At 31.3% G+C, this 15005-nt stretch overlaps 1 protein-coding gene across 1 annotated transcript; it reads left to right on the forward strand.

Moving 5' to 3' along the window:
* The first annotated feature begins 5978 nt into the window (after positions 1–5978).
* LOC134259047 (deoxyribonuclease-2-alpha-like) lies at positions 5979–14694 on the forward strand. Its single transcript, XM_062741644.1, has 11 exons — positions 5979–6178; positions 7245–7410; positions 8502–8595; positions 8976–9146; positions 9417–9503; positions 9686–9742; positions 11667–11758; positions 12008–12142; positions 12296–12483; positions 14009–14054; positions 14294–14694. Exons 1-11 carry the CDS (start codon positions 6057–6059, stop codon positions 14426–14428), a joined length of 1293 nt encoding a protein of 430 aa, XP_062597628.1. The 5' UTR covers positions 5979–6056; the 3' UTR covers positions 14429–14694.
* The last annotated feature ends 311 nt before the right edge of the window (positions 14695–15005 follow it).

Here is a 15005-nt window from a genome sequence, read left to right on the forward strand (position 1 = left end):
TTATCAACCCGAGGGAGATATATCTTGTCCAGAAAACCTGAATTTTGATATGGATCGAATATGTCTATTATGAAAGATAAGAGTGAAATATATGGAGATAACGAACAGTATTGCAGCTGAATAGTCATTTATGCAACAAAAATTAGGAGAGCAATCATGTATCTCTAAAATATAAGAGGTGGGATCAGGTTCCATGAAGGAGTGAGTACCCCCTGTCGACTTGTAACACCCGCCGTGTGCTCCTTGTCATGGTCGCTCGACAATTCAATGTGTAAATAACTGCCTATCAATTAGTTATAAAACCTCAGTCAGCATATGACTAAATGATAAATTGTAATTGCTAACATGGTCAAAGTTACCAATGTCAACCATAGAAATTAGAACTTACAAAATGATGACTTTAAACGAACTTACAAAATTATGACATTAAATGAAACTGCTGATATTCATGTTTCATCAATTTGTTTGTCAAAAGCTTATATCGTTCTGGAAAGTTTTCATACCTACAGTTTTTCATGCGTATCGAGTCAAATGAGAAATATAAACCCTGTGTGCAGATTATAAAGGTATATGTATTGATGCATAAGTAAAGGAAGTTGACATTGGAAAGTTATAGAACCCACGTTTATCATACGTCATTGCAGTTAGGTTATCATTAACGTATTTTTCTGAAAAATATATCCAAATATTAAGCAAATAAGACAAACTCTAACATATTTACAATTTCAAGTGCACTGTAATAATCGTATCGACGTATTAATAAAATGAAGAATATGGAGATAACAAACATTATTCAATGAAAGATATGAAGATAACGAACAGTATTCAATATCAAAGTCCATAAAATAATTCAAAATAGGAACAGAGAAAAGACAGGCCGCAAAAAACATCCGAGGTGGAATCAAGTTCCACGGAGAAGTGAGCATCCGATGCCGACCGGTCACACCCGCTGTGTGCTCCTTGTCATGATCGCGAAATAACGAAAAATCCGTCGTCAATTCAGTGTATAAATAACGGAATAACAATAGGTATGATAAACGAAAGTCAGCATTTGACTAAATAATAGATTGTATTTGCTGACAAGGTCATTGTATTGACTATATAACCTACAAAAAGATGACTTTAAACGAGAAAGAACTATTATTAATTGATTCTACGTTGTCTATATATCTAAATGTCGTGTAAAATGCCACAGCAATTTCTTTCTCTTTCTAATTGATAAAATATAAATTCTGCTTGATAGGAAAAGAAATATGTGTCTGCTCATAACAGGTCACCATTGGTACCAATGAGAATTCAAACAGATTATATTTAATATCAACTTCAAAGTATTTGTGTGTGCAATCTGAATTTTTAAAACAAATTAAATAAAATATATAGTGACAAGAAACTGTATTTAAGCTCAAAATTCCATTAAACAATACAAAATAAAAGCAAAGCGATCACAGACCCCCAAAACAACAAAAGTGGGATCAGGTGCCATGGTGGAGTGAGCATCACCTGCTGATCGGTAACACCAGGTATATTATACCCTTTATTTCAGTGCTCCAATAGTTAAAATAATTCGCTGCGGTTTTTTAGCCATCCGTTAGAAAGGTCCAAGAACAAAGTCGATGTCGATATCGACGACATCGACAATGTTATGTCGATATCGTATCGATAATAATGAGCACTGTTAATTTGAAATACTTTGTACCATATGTGAGACTTTGTGCTATGTCGATATCGACGATATCGACAATAACATGACGATTTCGTATCGATATCGATCATATTTGTAGAATTTATTTTCACAATGATGTATAACATAATTTTACAAGGTTACAAGTGATGTCAAATTCATTCATTATTAGCATCAATATCAATTAAAATTATGATTAGGAAAGGGTTAGTGGTTGTTATTGTTTTAGATTAGGTTCAGAGTAAGATGTTCGGTGAGGGTGAAAGTTGTTAAATATGTTTTAACATTCATGATTCGATATCGATACGATATCGTCGATATCGACGATATCGACAGTAGGGTAAACTGATTAATCAGAAAGTAAATAGGCACAAGCGTTGCATGAAGAAACAGAACTTATTGTCATGGGATATGTTAAAAATAAAAATTTTGTATTTAATACAAAATTCATGATTAATTAGTTCACAACTATATTATTTCGTTGAACTTGTGAAATATCTCACGCCATTACATCTATATAAACCGAAATCCCAGTATTTAGGGTGATGGTTGGTTAAGTAATATATTTTAACAATCATGATTCGATATCGATACGATGTCGTCGATATCGACGATATCGATGGCAGATACAATGTTCGTAAAAGTAAAGTGATTAAACATAAATACACATGCAAACGGTATTTACAAAGAGCTGAGCAAACATGATTCGATATCGAAGCGACATCGTCGATATCGACGATATCGACACTACAGGGAAAGTTTTATAAAAGATAGTTTTCAAGTAACACATGTTAATACAATACTAGTATTGTAGGTGGAAACCATAATTCTTTAAGCAATCATGATTCGATATCGGCACGATATCATGGTTATTGACGGTAAGGAAGACTTCTTAAAACAGAAAGATTTGTAATAAACACAGAAGGATAGAGAAATATTATAGTTAACTATAAAAAAGTAATGTGTCGATATCGTAACTACATCGTATCTTGGACATAACCCCAGACGACACGTTTCTCAAAAATATATAACTTTTCCTAAGAAGACTTGAAATTGTCATTGAAGTTTATCTACTTGAAGAAATTTCCTCACAAAAACTTAGGGTACCTTACCAGGCATTTGGACAAGATACCCTAGGGTCACATTTCTTATATAACCCTTATAGGTAATTTTCTGAATGGCCTATATTACAAGTTTTGGTGTACTTCTATTTAAAAACATTTTGAAAACTATGTAGAAATCAGAGGAGAATGACAAATATGAATATTTCTTTATGCAATACTAAGAGATACAAATCATATTTTTTGAGGAACGTGTCATCTGACCCTAAAGTAGCAATACTTCAATGATAAATTTGTAAAAAAAAAAAAATATGTATTATTGAAGAAAGTGTCACCTGGTCTTGTAGAAAAAAAAATTAGATCATAATACATGTAATTACAAAATACTTTTTGACAATTTCCGGTTTGATTCAGACTTTTAGGTCGTCATCGCTGGTTAAGTTTAGAAGCCACGAAACTCTATACTTTATTTCAAACACCACAGGTGTTTCTGACGGATTTTTTAGTTTTCAATTCTATTTAAGAACATTTGTCCAAATTGTATTATTCAAAAGTGTTCATGGTAATTGCTTATTTTTTTTTTATAAATTGTCTTCCAGTGTCAACCAATAGTGACGTATGCAAAAATAAAAGGCATATAGCATATGATACCCCCCGTAAATTAAAGAGCTAATTTTTTCCTGTTTTTTTTTTAAATTTCATTTCTAGGTTCTTAAGAAAATGCGTAGGGAAATTGACAATTTTAAAAAAATTGAAAATCGGACAAAAATGTCAACGGATATGATTTACCTAAAAATAAAAAAAAAAATACTTTGGAAGAAATAATAAAAAAAATTCATCGTTCTTGGAAAATAAAATCATCTTAATAGGTCGGATATTTTCCGAGAAATAGATTGTTATGAAAAGGGAATGATAATTATACTAGGAAACAGAAGAGAAACAGTTCTTCGGAAAATGCTGAAAAGTTCTAAAAGACCAAACTCAGATTGCATGAAAAAGGACTTTTAACATTTATTTTAAACATTTATTTATTATCAAGGTAGTCAAATTCAAAACCATGATATATATCCTCGGTTTTAAGTTTCGCTCGAAATACACATGCCTTGTGCTGGTCGCTTGGTAAAGTAATGAAACAAATATACACTAGACAAAATTGCTAACGCACCACCCAAGATAATTGATATTTTTCTTTTAAAAAGACCTGCTTATGATATATTTGATACATAAATATGTTACTTTTATAAAAAATAGGGCATATTAATGTCAAATCTTATAAGTAACTAAAAATATTTACTGAAGTGTGACCAATTCATAAAAAATCAAAATCGTGTCTGTTCCATTTTCGAAGATTTTTTTTTTTGCTTTTTTGTTTGTTTTATTTATGGTCTTTACATTTTTACTAATTAAAAACACTGAAAAAAAAAAGTTAAACTGTGTGCGGCATTTGACGCTAGAAGAGTGTGCTATAGCAGACAGTATGGCGGCTGCAGGGGGCTTTTTAAGAGGAATCTATAAAAAATGAAAACAATAAAAAGCTTATGAATTCCATTCATGAAAAATTGTTGCAAATAAATTAACAAACATAAATGTTTACTATCGATAGCCACGGCATTAAATAAGCGGCATACAATTAGTTGAAAATAGTTCCACAAAACTGGGTCAACCGGAAGTTGAGTGGATATGGGATGGACACTAAGGCACCAGAGGATTACTAAGCAATATGGGAGTCAATGGCTGTTTAATATTTGATTTTTAACTAAGGGACTACTCCTGTGGCAACCTCACAGACCAGTAATCAAGAATTTCATATCTGGGCACAAATGGTACGCAGTGCACAGATGGAAATTGGTTTTCGGTCAAAAAAATTATTCAAGGGTCTTTTCATGATACCAAGACATTTGTCAATTCCACTGTTTTTTTAAAATAGTTGCATATTATTTACACTTATACCGATCTGGCAAACGTTCAATTCGCAAATCAGAATTAACAAGTGGTGCGTTAGCAATTTTGTCTAGTGTAGAGATAACGAACAGTATTCAAGATCAAAAGTCTATAAAACAACACAAATTAAGAGCAGAGCAAACACGGGCCTCCAAAACATCAAATGGGATCAGGTACCATGGAGGAGTGAGCATCCCCTGCCGACCTGTCACACCCGCCGTGTTTTCCTTGTCATGATCGGGAAACACGGACAAATCCGTGGCAATGGCAACATCTTACATTTAAGTGAAACTAACTCGATACCTTCCGATCACAAAAATAGCGCTTTACTACTAGGTTAGATCGATCATATGTGTCTTTATTTATGATTATCACACAACACTCATATAATAAAAACAGGAATTTGATTATGAAGAGTGTTCAGAAATTTCATAAATGAAAGCCCTTCACTATTATAATTCTATATTATCTATAATGTAACATTATAAAATTTTGCTTATACATGTACGCATGATTGTATATATTGCGAATTTTTGAGGGTCAATGGTGCATTTTGAATTAAAAAAAGGGTTTGGTTTATTTAAAGCATTTTAACGAGGCCCGATCTAGCTGGAAATCACGAAAACGGACTTTTGAGTTTGAATACTGTTACTGTTAGTTACATCTATTTATTTAATTTTCATCCTTTTTAATTCGCAGAGCCCCAAGAATATTTAATATAAATTAAATTGTGGATTCGGAATATCCACTTAAAATTTACACCATGGAAAAAATGACACAACAATACGACTTGCAATTCTGATCGAAAGATATGCATGTAATTGAATTCTTTTTTAACACCAGAAAGATCGAATATTGTATCTATTAATTTTGATTTGTTGTCGTCAAGTGAGCTTAATGATACCAATTGATATTCTAAACTAATTACTGTAAACGTTGCACTTCCATGAAATAAAAATCATTTTGAAATTTTGCACCTTATTATGTAATCTTATTCGATCATCATGTAATGAATAAATTACGTTAAGATATCCTTTGTGTTCATTTAAAGATTATAAAACGTATTCCTTGACTGCACTATTTATAACCTTTCTGGTCTATTACGCATAAATATGTTCTTGCTTGGCATTGCTAAACATGTTTGTTCTTCTTACAATTATTATTATATATATTTTTTTAAATTGGCGCTGTCTTGACCTTGATCTACAAAAGCGCTGAAAAGGTTCCCGGAAAAAGACCATATGAAGATTTTCCGAGAATTTTGCACTAGTGCTAGTAAATGTGCACCACATGCATATATAAACCTTATTGAAATAGAGAGACTAAATAAACTGCATAATACGCATCAAATAAATATACCTATCAGAAAGACCATGTTGTCTTTAAAATGTTTGCTGGCGTATTGGATATTGTTGTTCTTTGTTTTCCGCTGCATTGTTCCTAGTTTAGGCGTCAGTTGTAAGGGGTTTGGGCACCACAATCCTCCCGATGATTGGTAAATATGTACAGTGTATATTTCTCTTTTTTATGAATGAATTTACTTTATATATAAACACATATTTGAGGAATTACTGTATATTTTTTGTTTAGTTTCTTAATGTAATCTTGCGTGATAATTTGTATCAACACCGAAGGTGTTTATGCATAAAATTTTCGCGCAACCCAATCGATTGATCATCGTCATGAAAACAAAACAATCGGACACTTATTTCTTATATTTACATGCTCTTGATTCCACAAATTCACGTGCTACAAGCCCCGCTTCTTTCTCTATTTGACCCACCCTGCACGTGATTTTTTTTAACAACGACTATCGATGAACTAGTAGATTTATATAGAAAGAAAGTAATTTTAATATTTTTATTTTATCTCTGAGAAATAATGGAAATGTAAACAATAGAGATATATAAATTAAAGCGAATACAGTTTCAACATAAATGTTACTTTCGCTGTAGTTTTATTTGCTAGTATTTTTTATGCGCCCGAAACGAAATATCCGATGCGTATATTGTTTTTGTCCTGTCTGTCTGTCTGTTTGACTTTAACCTTTGCCATAACTTTTGAACCATGAATGACAGACACTTCATATTTAATATGCATACTCCACTTATTAAGCTCTTTCAAATGACATCAAGGTTAATGACCTTGTGACCTTGACTGTGACCTATATGCTAAAAATAGTTTATTTCTGCAAACTTTAACCTTTACCATAATTTTGAACCATGAAAGATAGAGACTTCATATTTGGTATGCATACATCACTGATTAAGTTCTTTTAAATGATACTAAGGTCAATGAACTTGTGACCTTGACTGTGTCCTATATGCTAAAAATAGCTTTTTCAAACCTTCACAATAACTTTTGAACCATGCGAGATAGAAACTTCATTGGCATGCATATTTCACTAATCAAGTTCTTTCAAATGACACCAAGATCAATGACCTTGTGATCTAGACTGTAACCTATAAGCTAAAAATATGTTTTTTAACTTTGTTGTCGCCGGCCAAATAGTGTTTCACAAACACATCTTGTTTTATCTTACAATTGAAATGCGGTTTCAGGTTTGTTCTGTACAAACTTCCCAGGAAAATAAATGATGAGAATAGACTTGTTCAGAAGGGAAACGCCTTTATTTACATGACCTCAAATCAGCAGAAGTGGGCGTTTTCTGAAATTGGAATTGATGAAAAATACACACCAATATACAATACACTCCAACAAATATATGTAAGTTGGTTAATAATCTGAAATGCATATATAAAAGAAATGTGTTGTCTCATGCTTAATTATTCATTACCAACATGAGAGTTTTTCTTGAAGGTATCATTTTTACAAAGTTTTTAAAAATATGATACTTGTAGAAATAATGCAATGATGAATGTTTTGCTGTGTTCTTTTATGCAAATTTAAGTTCAAAGCATCAACAATATATTTATAATTTTGTTAAAGTATTACAAGAATGAAGATAAATTTCGGACATTTATCTACAAGCTCTGCTGATGCAAATGTCTTACTTATATTTACATTTGTATATCTTTTCTGTGATAACTATTTAAAAGTAAAACGATTTCTTAGTAATATATCCTCATTGTAAATTTTGTAAAGTAAAAGGTAAGTGCTTGATATGCATATCGTCTTGTGAGGTTGTCTTTGCGTCTTAGGTCAGTTAGCGGAGACTATTGGACTACACATGGGAACCCTCTTGTTTTTTTAACCAAGTTCACAAAGTAGACAACATTTTGTATCTACAAGTCTATGTCATATATAAATATAAAAATAAGAAATCATTATCTAATAATTTATTTGGTATGCAAAATACATTAACGATAGTTGAGATAATTTATGCATTACGGACTTTACGTTATGCAAATTATATCCCATTTCCAACTATAATTGATACACAGGATGGTGAAACTGACTTGCAATCAGAATGTAACTGTTCTAAAAATAAATTAATTTATTTCCAAATGTGCAAATAAACCCCTTTTTGAATCAAAATTGAAACATATTTTAAGTTTGATCTGCTTGAGAATAATTTAGTACAACATGGAGATTTTGACTTAAGCGTAGGAAGTTTCTTGATCCTGGGACCTAATATTCTTCAACAAACCAGATAGGGATTCCTTAAATAATGTACACGGCACAAAGAATATACTATTGGAAACAATATACAACCTTATTTATATTTCTTTTGCAAACACTTGCCAATATTAAAATTCAACTTAAGGTAAATATCTACATTGTATGATAAACAATTATAAGAAATATCCTAAAACAACATTCTATAATCAAATTGAATGTTGAATTTCTATTCTTAGGATCGGCCTAATAACTCAGGGTTAGACTTTGGAATGTATAATGACCAACCTCCAAATACGGAAAGAGTTGCAACCATAGCAGGACAAACGAAAGGTTTGGATGCTTTCTGTTATCAAGCTAAACAACCATCGCTTACTGTGAAATCATCAATTTTTCGAGGGTTTAATTTTAGTGGTTTTCAAGGTATGAAGATAAAGGGTTTTTTCACAGATATAATTACACAATAATCCCCCATCCACGAGATAAAATCTCCAAACCACGAAAATTTGACAGCAAGAAAATATGGGATTTTACGGTATTTCACATTTGTCTCAGATGATATGTATCTTTTATTTATCTAACTCGTAAGGTATTAAATATAAGGTGTGACTTTAATATGGAAATATATTTTTTATTTAATCTTAAAGAAAACTCATTAACAATATTTCTGACATATTTTATCAACAAACATACCGTCCGTTAATTTTTTTCAGGTGCGTTTGCTTTTGATGAACTTGGAGGCTTTTGGATGATTACAAGTACTCCTCGTTTCCCGATGCCCCACAATTCAAAAAACACTTATGTTTTTCCAGAGAGGTTTTTGGAGAGCAGTCAAATAATCTTCTGTCTATCACTGGACAAGGATCAGAAACAAACATTGAAGAGTAAGGAGAAATATTTATATTAGCTAATTGTAAAATCATTTGAAGAGTTAAACACAAATACTTTTCATTAAACTAATTGACAAGCATAGATGATTAGTAATTACTTTGTCTCAAGTTAATCGGTTAAAAATATCACTGTTATCTTGTGTGCTTCTCCTAAAGATTTAAATACTTGCACCTACATACCACCATATTGTCAATTTAAAAAAAACAAAACAAAAATAATAATCAAATTTAGTTTTTAATGTCTATGCAACTTTTACATTTCAGATTCAATCTTTCGAGTGACAATACCGTATAACTATAGTGGTGTTTGGGATATCCCCGAAAGAACTCCACCCTCATCAGATATAATGAGTATTCATTATAATGCTTTTATTGCGATTTTAATACAAATTTTCTGTCTCTGGGTGATAAGCATTGATAAAATAAAAGCTTATATGATCTCAATTGTATTACAAATTTAAAAATATTTGGTTTTTTTTGCATTTACATTTATATACACATATGTTTTCAATAATTTTTAAACAATGTTTTAGTTGAAAATGTGGGAACGGGATACATTTACTTTACAAAGCATAGAAGAACTGAAAAAGGTACAATTTTTTTTTTCAAAATACTGGTGAATATTTTTTCTCTACTATGATAATGTCTGTATATGTGTATCATTTTCCAATTGCCTATTTCACACCCTAAATCGCTTGCAAATTATCTAGTGAACAAAACTTTGCTGGATGATTGGATTTCATCCTTTTTTATGGACGGTTACCGACTGCAAACAAGTACAAGCAAACAATAACCGATAAAATGCATATATATTAAATTAAAAAAAAAGAATAGAGCGGATTGTTGAAAAAGGGATCCTTTCTTTAGAAAGAAAAATAATGTTTTATTATAGTATGTTCTTAAAGCATTGAAATGATGTGCTTCTAAATTACCTTCTTATAAAATTTGCTGAAAGTTTTTTCACTATGGATAACAGATTTACCTTTCCAATTCAAACATGCGCAATTTTGATTATTAATCTGAACACTTCTAGTATTTCTCATTTTATTTTAGTTTTCATTCACACAATTAATATTGAATTGTAGAGATTTTACACCTTGAAATCTCAAAAAGCTCTATATGAAATAAAGTGAAATAATTCCAATCTTCATTGTATCTATTGAATTCCTGTGTTTTGATTGGACGAGAACACGTTTAAGAAAATTTTTACACATCGATAAATTTTTTTTTCAATCAGAACTACTTTTTTGACTAAGCTTCTACATGTAGTTTATCGTATAAACAACGAAAGCAGTTATTTATTGTCTGTTTTGGATAAATTATAAATACAAGAAACTTCAAATTTAATTAATTAAAACAAAACTGGTGACATGCTAGGCTGCCCAGCTGACGGACGCCATGAAAATGTTAATGTCACTGTTCGATCACGAGTGTGAATTTTAAAAATCGCTGTCTCAACGTTCATAATACGAAGATAATCAACTCAGTTTGTATCGTTTAGACAGGGAAAAGAAACATACATGTACCTCAAACTCTTGCCCTATAAGCATCAAATTCATACTTACTTTCTATATTGTTCCTCAATCTTTGAACAAACAAGTGCAAATCGAAGGCCTCGTCTGTCTGCAACTTTCGCTATGAGAGTTGTCGTTTATGTCAACATGGCCATGGTCAAGGACGAACTATTCTGAAGTAAACTCGTAATTACGATATTTGTTGACTTAAACAACATTCGATAAGTCTTTATAAGTTTATTTATCGATTGTTTTGACAATTTAAGTTGAACTCTATCGAAATTCATCTCGATTACGTTCCTTTGCGGTAAAATGTATTCCTACGCCGTCCAGAACTAATGGATTGTATGGAGGCCTCAAAGAGAAATAATTTGAATATTTTTAAAAATTCGATATTGGAATTATAACAATTAAACGTTCTTTTTGAAAAATTTATCGATGTGTAAACTCTTGACATTTTACTCACAAACTTAACATAAAAGTGCTTCGCACTTTTATTCAGTTTGTGAGTAAAATGTCAAGAGTTTACACATCGATAAATTTTTCAAAAAGAACGTTTAATCCTATAATAACAAACAATTTTCTGGCTCAAAAGTCCATAAAACAATACAAAACAAGAGGAGAGCAAACACTGAAAAATCCTTGATCTATTCAGTGTGTAAATAATGGACCAACAATTAGTTTGAAAAACGTCAGTCAGCATTGGACTCAATGATAATTTTAAATTGTATTTGCTGACAAGCTCATTGCATCACCATAGAACTTACAAAATGATGTTTGTAAAAGAGACTGCTGATAAAATAAAGTGTCATAGTACATTAAGATAACAAATTATTTAATATAGTTAACTTTCTTCAATTTCATGCCTTAGTATCATGAGTAGGGCCCCATTGTATCCGTTAGTGAAATATGCATTGTATTCATTCAATAAACACTTTTTCATTATTATGTACTCGACAAATCAACATCATATCGTTCCTACTTATTCTAAATTTTTCAGATGTTTTTGAGTTCGCCAGGCGTAGATTAAGTCGCAGGGAAATGACGGTTCATACGACACCTAGAACTTCAGCTGAGTTAAAAAATAATCGAGTAAATTTTCGTTTTCTAATGGACATATAATCTGTATGTATACGTATGTTAAAGGAGGTGGTGGTGGATGTGTAGGTGTATAGGTGTGAGAGGGTTTGTATGAGAGAGAGAGAGAGAGAGAGAGAGAGAGAGAGAGAGAGAGAGAGAGAGAGAGAGAGAGAGAGAGAATCTTTATTGTGAATTATCATTCATGAAAGTATTTCAATTGCGATAATAAACAGAAAACTAATTTCTTTTAAACTTTTACAGATGCGTCAAGTAAGACTGCTAACGTTCATGCTGCCACTGCCAAATCCTCATGTATTACAATGGATGTCTTCATCTGACAGCTCAAAGTGGGCGGTGACAAAGGATTTCATATGCATTGGAGATCTTAACAGAAATGTAATTTTATAACTGGCAAATACTCCATATCGTTATTGACTAAAGAGAAGAGAAGACTACATTGATTGAGTAATCATTATTTTCAAAGTAATTTTGTAAATTTGTTTTGCTGATCTGAAACATTTTATAAAAACGGTAATTAATTTATTAAAGGAGCAACAATTAAGCCGAGGAGGGGGACTCCTTTGTATGAGGAACCACGAAGTTGCAGCCCAGTTCGAATCTCTGGTAGCATGTTCTTCTGTACTGAATGAAGATGTTTCGTATGTAGGTTACGTGGTTGAAGCTGTAGCAGATATGTTCGTATGTTGTTTCTGGTCATACAACTACTATGAAGATAGGTAATTATTTTGAGTATGCTTCAAGTAAACAGACAGATATTTTTATTTTAATAAGATATGGAATCACTGTCGAGTGTGTTGGGTACATGTATGTAAGGGAAAATCAATTTAAGAAATTGTGCAAATCCCGTTATATATAAATTCCATATTTCCAACTGTTTTGATGTCATTGGCATAGCATAGTGAAATCTAATATCAAGAAATACAGTATATAGTATTCTAGTTGTTTTCTTTGCTAACTCTTTGAGAGTTGGGTGAATTGATTTCTTGATAATTACACCTGAAAGAAAATTTCACCAGGTGAACGGTCAGGAATTTTATACACATAAAAATCTCATGCGACTTTGTGTACTTTTTCTGACGCAGTTGGCAAGGTCTCTTGGAAATACCCTAACAGGCCTTTTGTATTATATATTTAAAAAAAATTTTTCTCATATAATTGTATATATAAGAAATATATTTTTGTCTATACCATTGTCGATAGATTATTTAAGAAATCACTGTCTAGTTTGTTTGGTATTCCAGGGCATTAACGATAGTTAGATACGTCTGATAATTAATTTTACATAACGTGCTAAGCCTGTGTGCATAAATTATCCCACAGTTCCAACTGTCGATGATGTCCCTGGCATAGCCAACAAACTTGACAGAGATTCCTTATAATCATTTCGAACATATTTTATTGACAATATTTTAATGTGTCAAAACGATTCCTTATTATATTTTCATTTATATATGATGAAAACTTGTAAATATCAATTTTAGAAATGCTGGTTGATAGACATAGAATACACGGTCTGCAAGGTTAACTTCAATATTTCCCATCTACTGAATTCACAAACACAGAAAGCTGCAGGGGATTGACCTGCATATCTGGCATTTGGTTTTTCACTGATCTAAATTCACATTTAAATAGCTTTATTTATCAAGAACATCAACTCATTTAACTTTCAAAAAGTTATCACATTAAAAAACAATCAGAGATATGAATATATTAAATAAATTTCATACAAAATTTGTCTTAAAGTTATATATCATGTAAAATATTGTTATGCTTCCTCTCAGATTATCTTTAAAATCACTACCCAACTTTTTTCGCATAGTATACAAACGATTTATAGCGTAAACGTACAAAACTGAAATGATGCAAGGCTTCATTTTCTGAAGAAAATTAGACACACCTATTCCAGGGATCAAACTCATGACCCTGAGATTGTCAGTTCGACGCGCTACAGATTCAGCTATTTCTATTTGTATATATAATAAGTTTAAATATTTGAAAAATTGGAAACAAAAAAGAAATATTCTTTTCTTGATTTTTTTTTGCAACATGTTTTTTCTTCACTCAGCTTAAATGCTCTGAAACTATCAATGCATTATACCTTATTGCATAAAACACTTAATTATAAGCACTATTATATAAATAGATCAGTGTTAATTTATCAAATCGACATGATAAAAAGAAAATGATATTTATATTTTGATCAGTATAATTTTAACTTTATGCTATTTTTTTTTTCTACAGAGTGTTCTGTTGGATAATTACAACAACGATTGTTATCATCTGTTCGGTAAGTAGACAATTGGAACTATATTTTAATGTTGAAACCGATTCATCCTAGCCACGATTATCTTTCTGGACAACACGATTGCTAATCCAAAATCTTCACCCTCAGGAGATGTACATATAATTAAGCGTATTGGAAAGTAAAAATCTAGAAACATAATGTGAATTTGCATAAAGTCAGCGAAGTTAACTTAAGGAAATTTCAATGTTTTATTTCATTAATATCTATTTCTTCATTTCAAGGTAATAATACTAAAACGTCAAAGACAGGCTAGCAAGAACAAGAACGAAAAAACCGAAAATCTAATCCCAGAGCCAGAAACAAATACTCAAATCAATGAACAAAACAAAAATCCAGAAGCACAACAAAAGCAATGATCAAAACACCGAAGTAACAAACAACCCCCCCCCCCAAAAAAAAAAAAATCAATGTTCGGAAGCTTCATTATTCTTTGGAGTCTCGAAAGTTCTGCACCGGATTGATCACAAATAAAACATTTATATAGAAAAGATAAAATAATACATGTATGTAAATTCTTCTATTGTAAAATTCTGTCTATTAATTTAGGATATCCACGTGTTTTAATCTTTATATATTGTATCTTGATAGATCTTGGACCCAAAGTCTGCCTTTTTGTGTTCTTTAGTAATATATTTCCTATGTATTCTACAAACTTTGTCTTTTTATAGGCTTAATATGATCATACCTTAGACTATTTAGTAAGGTATGTTGATATCGACATCTGCTTTTGCTTGTGTGTTTTGCAGAACTAGCACGTATTTTTTTATTTCATTGATAAGCTACAGTAGAATAAATGCCTATTTTCAAATTCTATGCACTCTTGACTCTTTTTATGAGGAAACAAAATAATCAAACGGTAAGGAAAGTATGCAACTAGTAATCGTAGTAACCTGACCTCAAATATTTCCTTTTTGGTCAACGTTCCTAGCTTTA

Source organism: Saccostrea cucullata, unplaced genomic scaffold (genome assembly GCF_032062105.1).
Source record: "Saccostrea cucullata isolate Sc308-1 unplaced genomic scaffold, CSIRO_AGI_Scuc_v1 ctg3366, whole genome shotgun sequence".
Taxonomy (NCBI): Eukaryota; Metazoa; Mollusca; class Bivalvia; order Ostreida; family Ostreidae; genus Saccostrea; species Saccostrea cuccullata.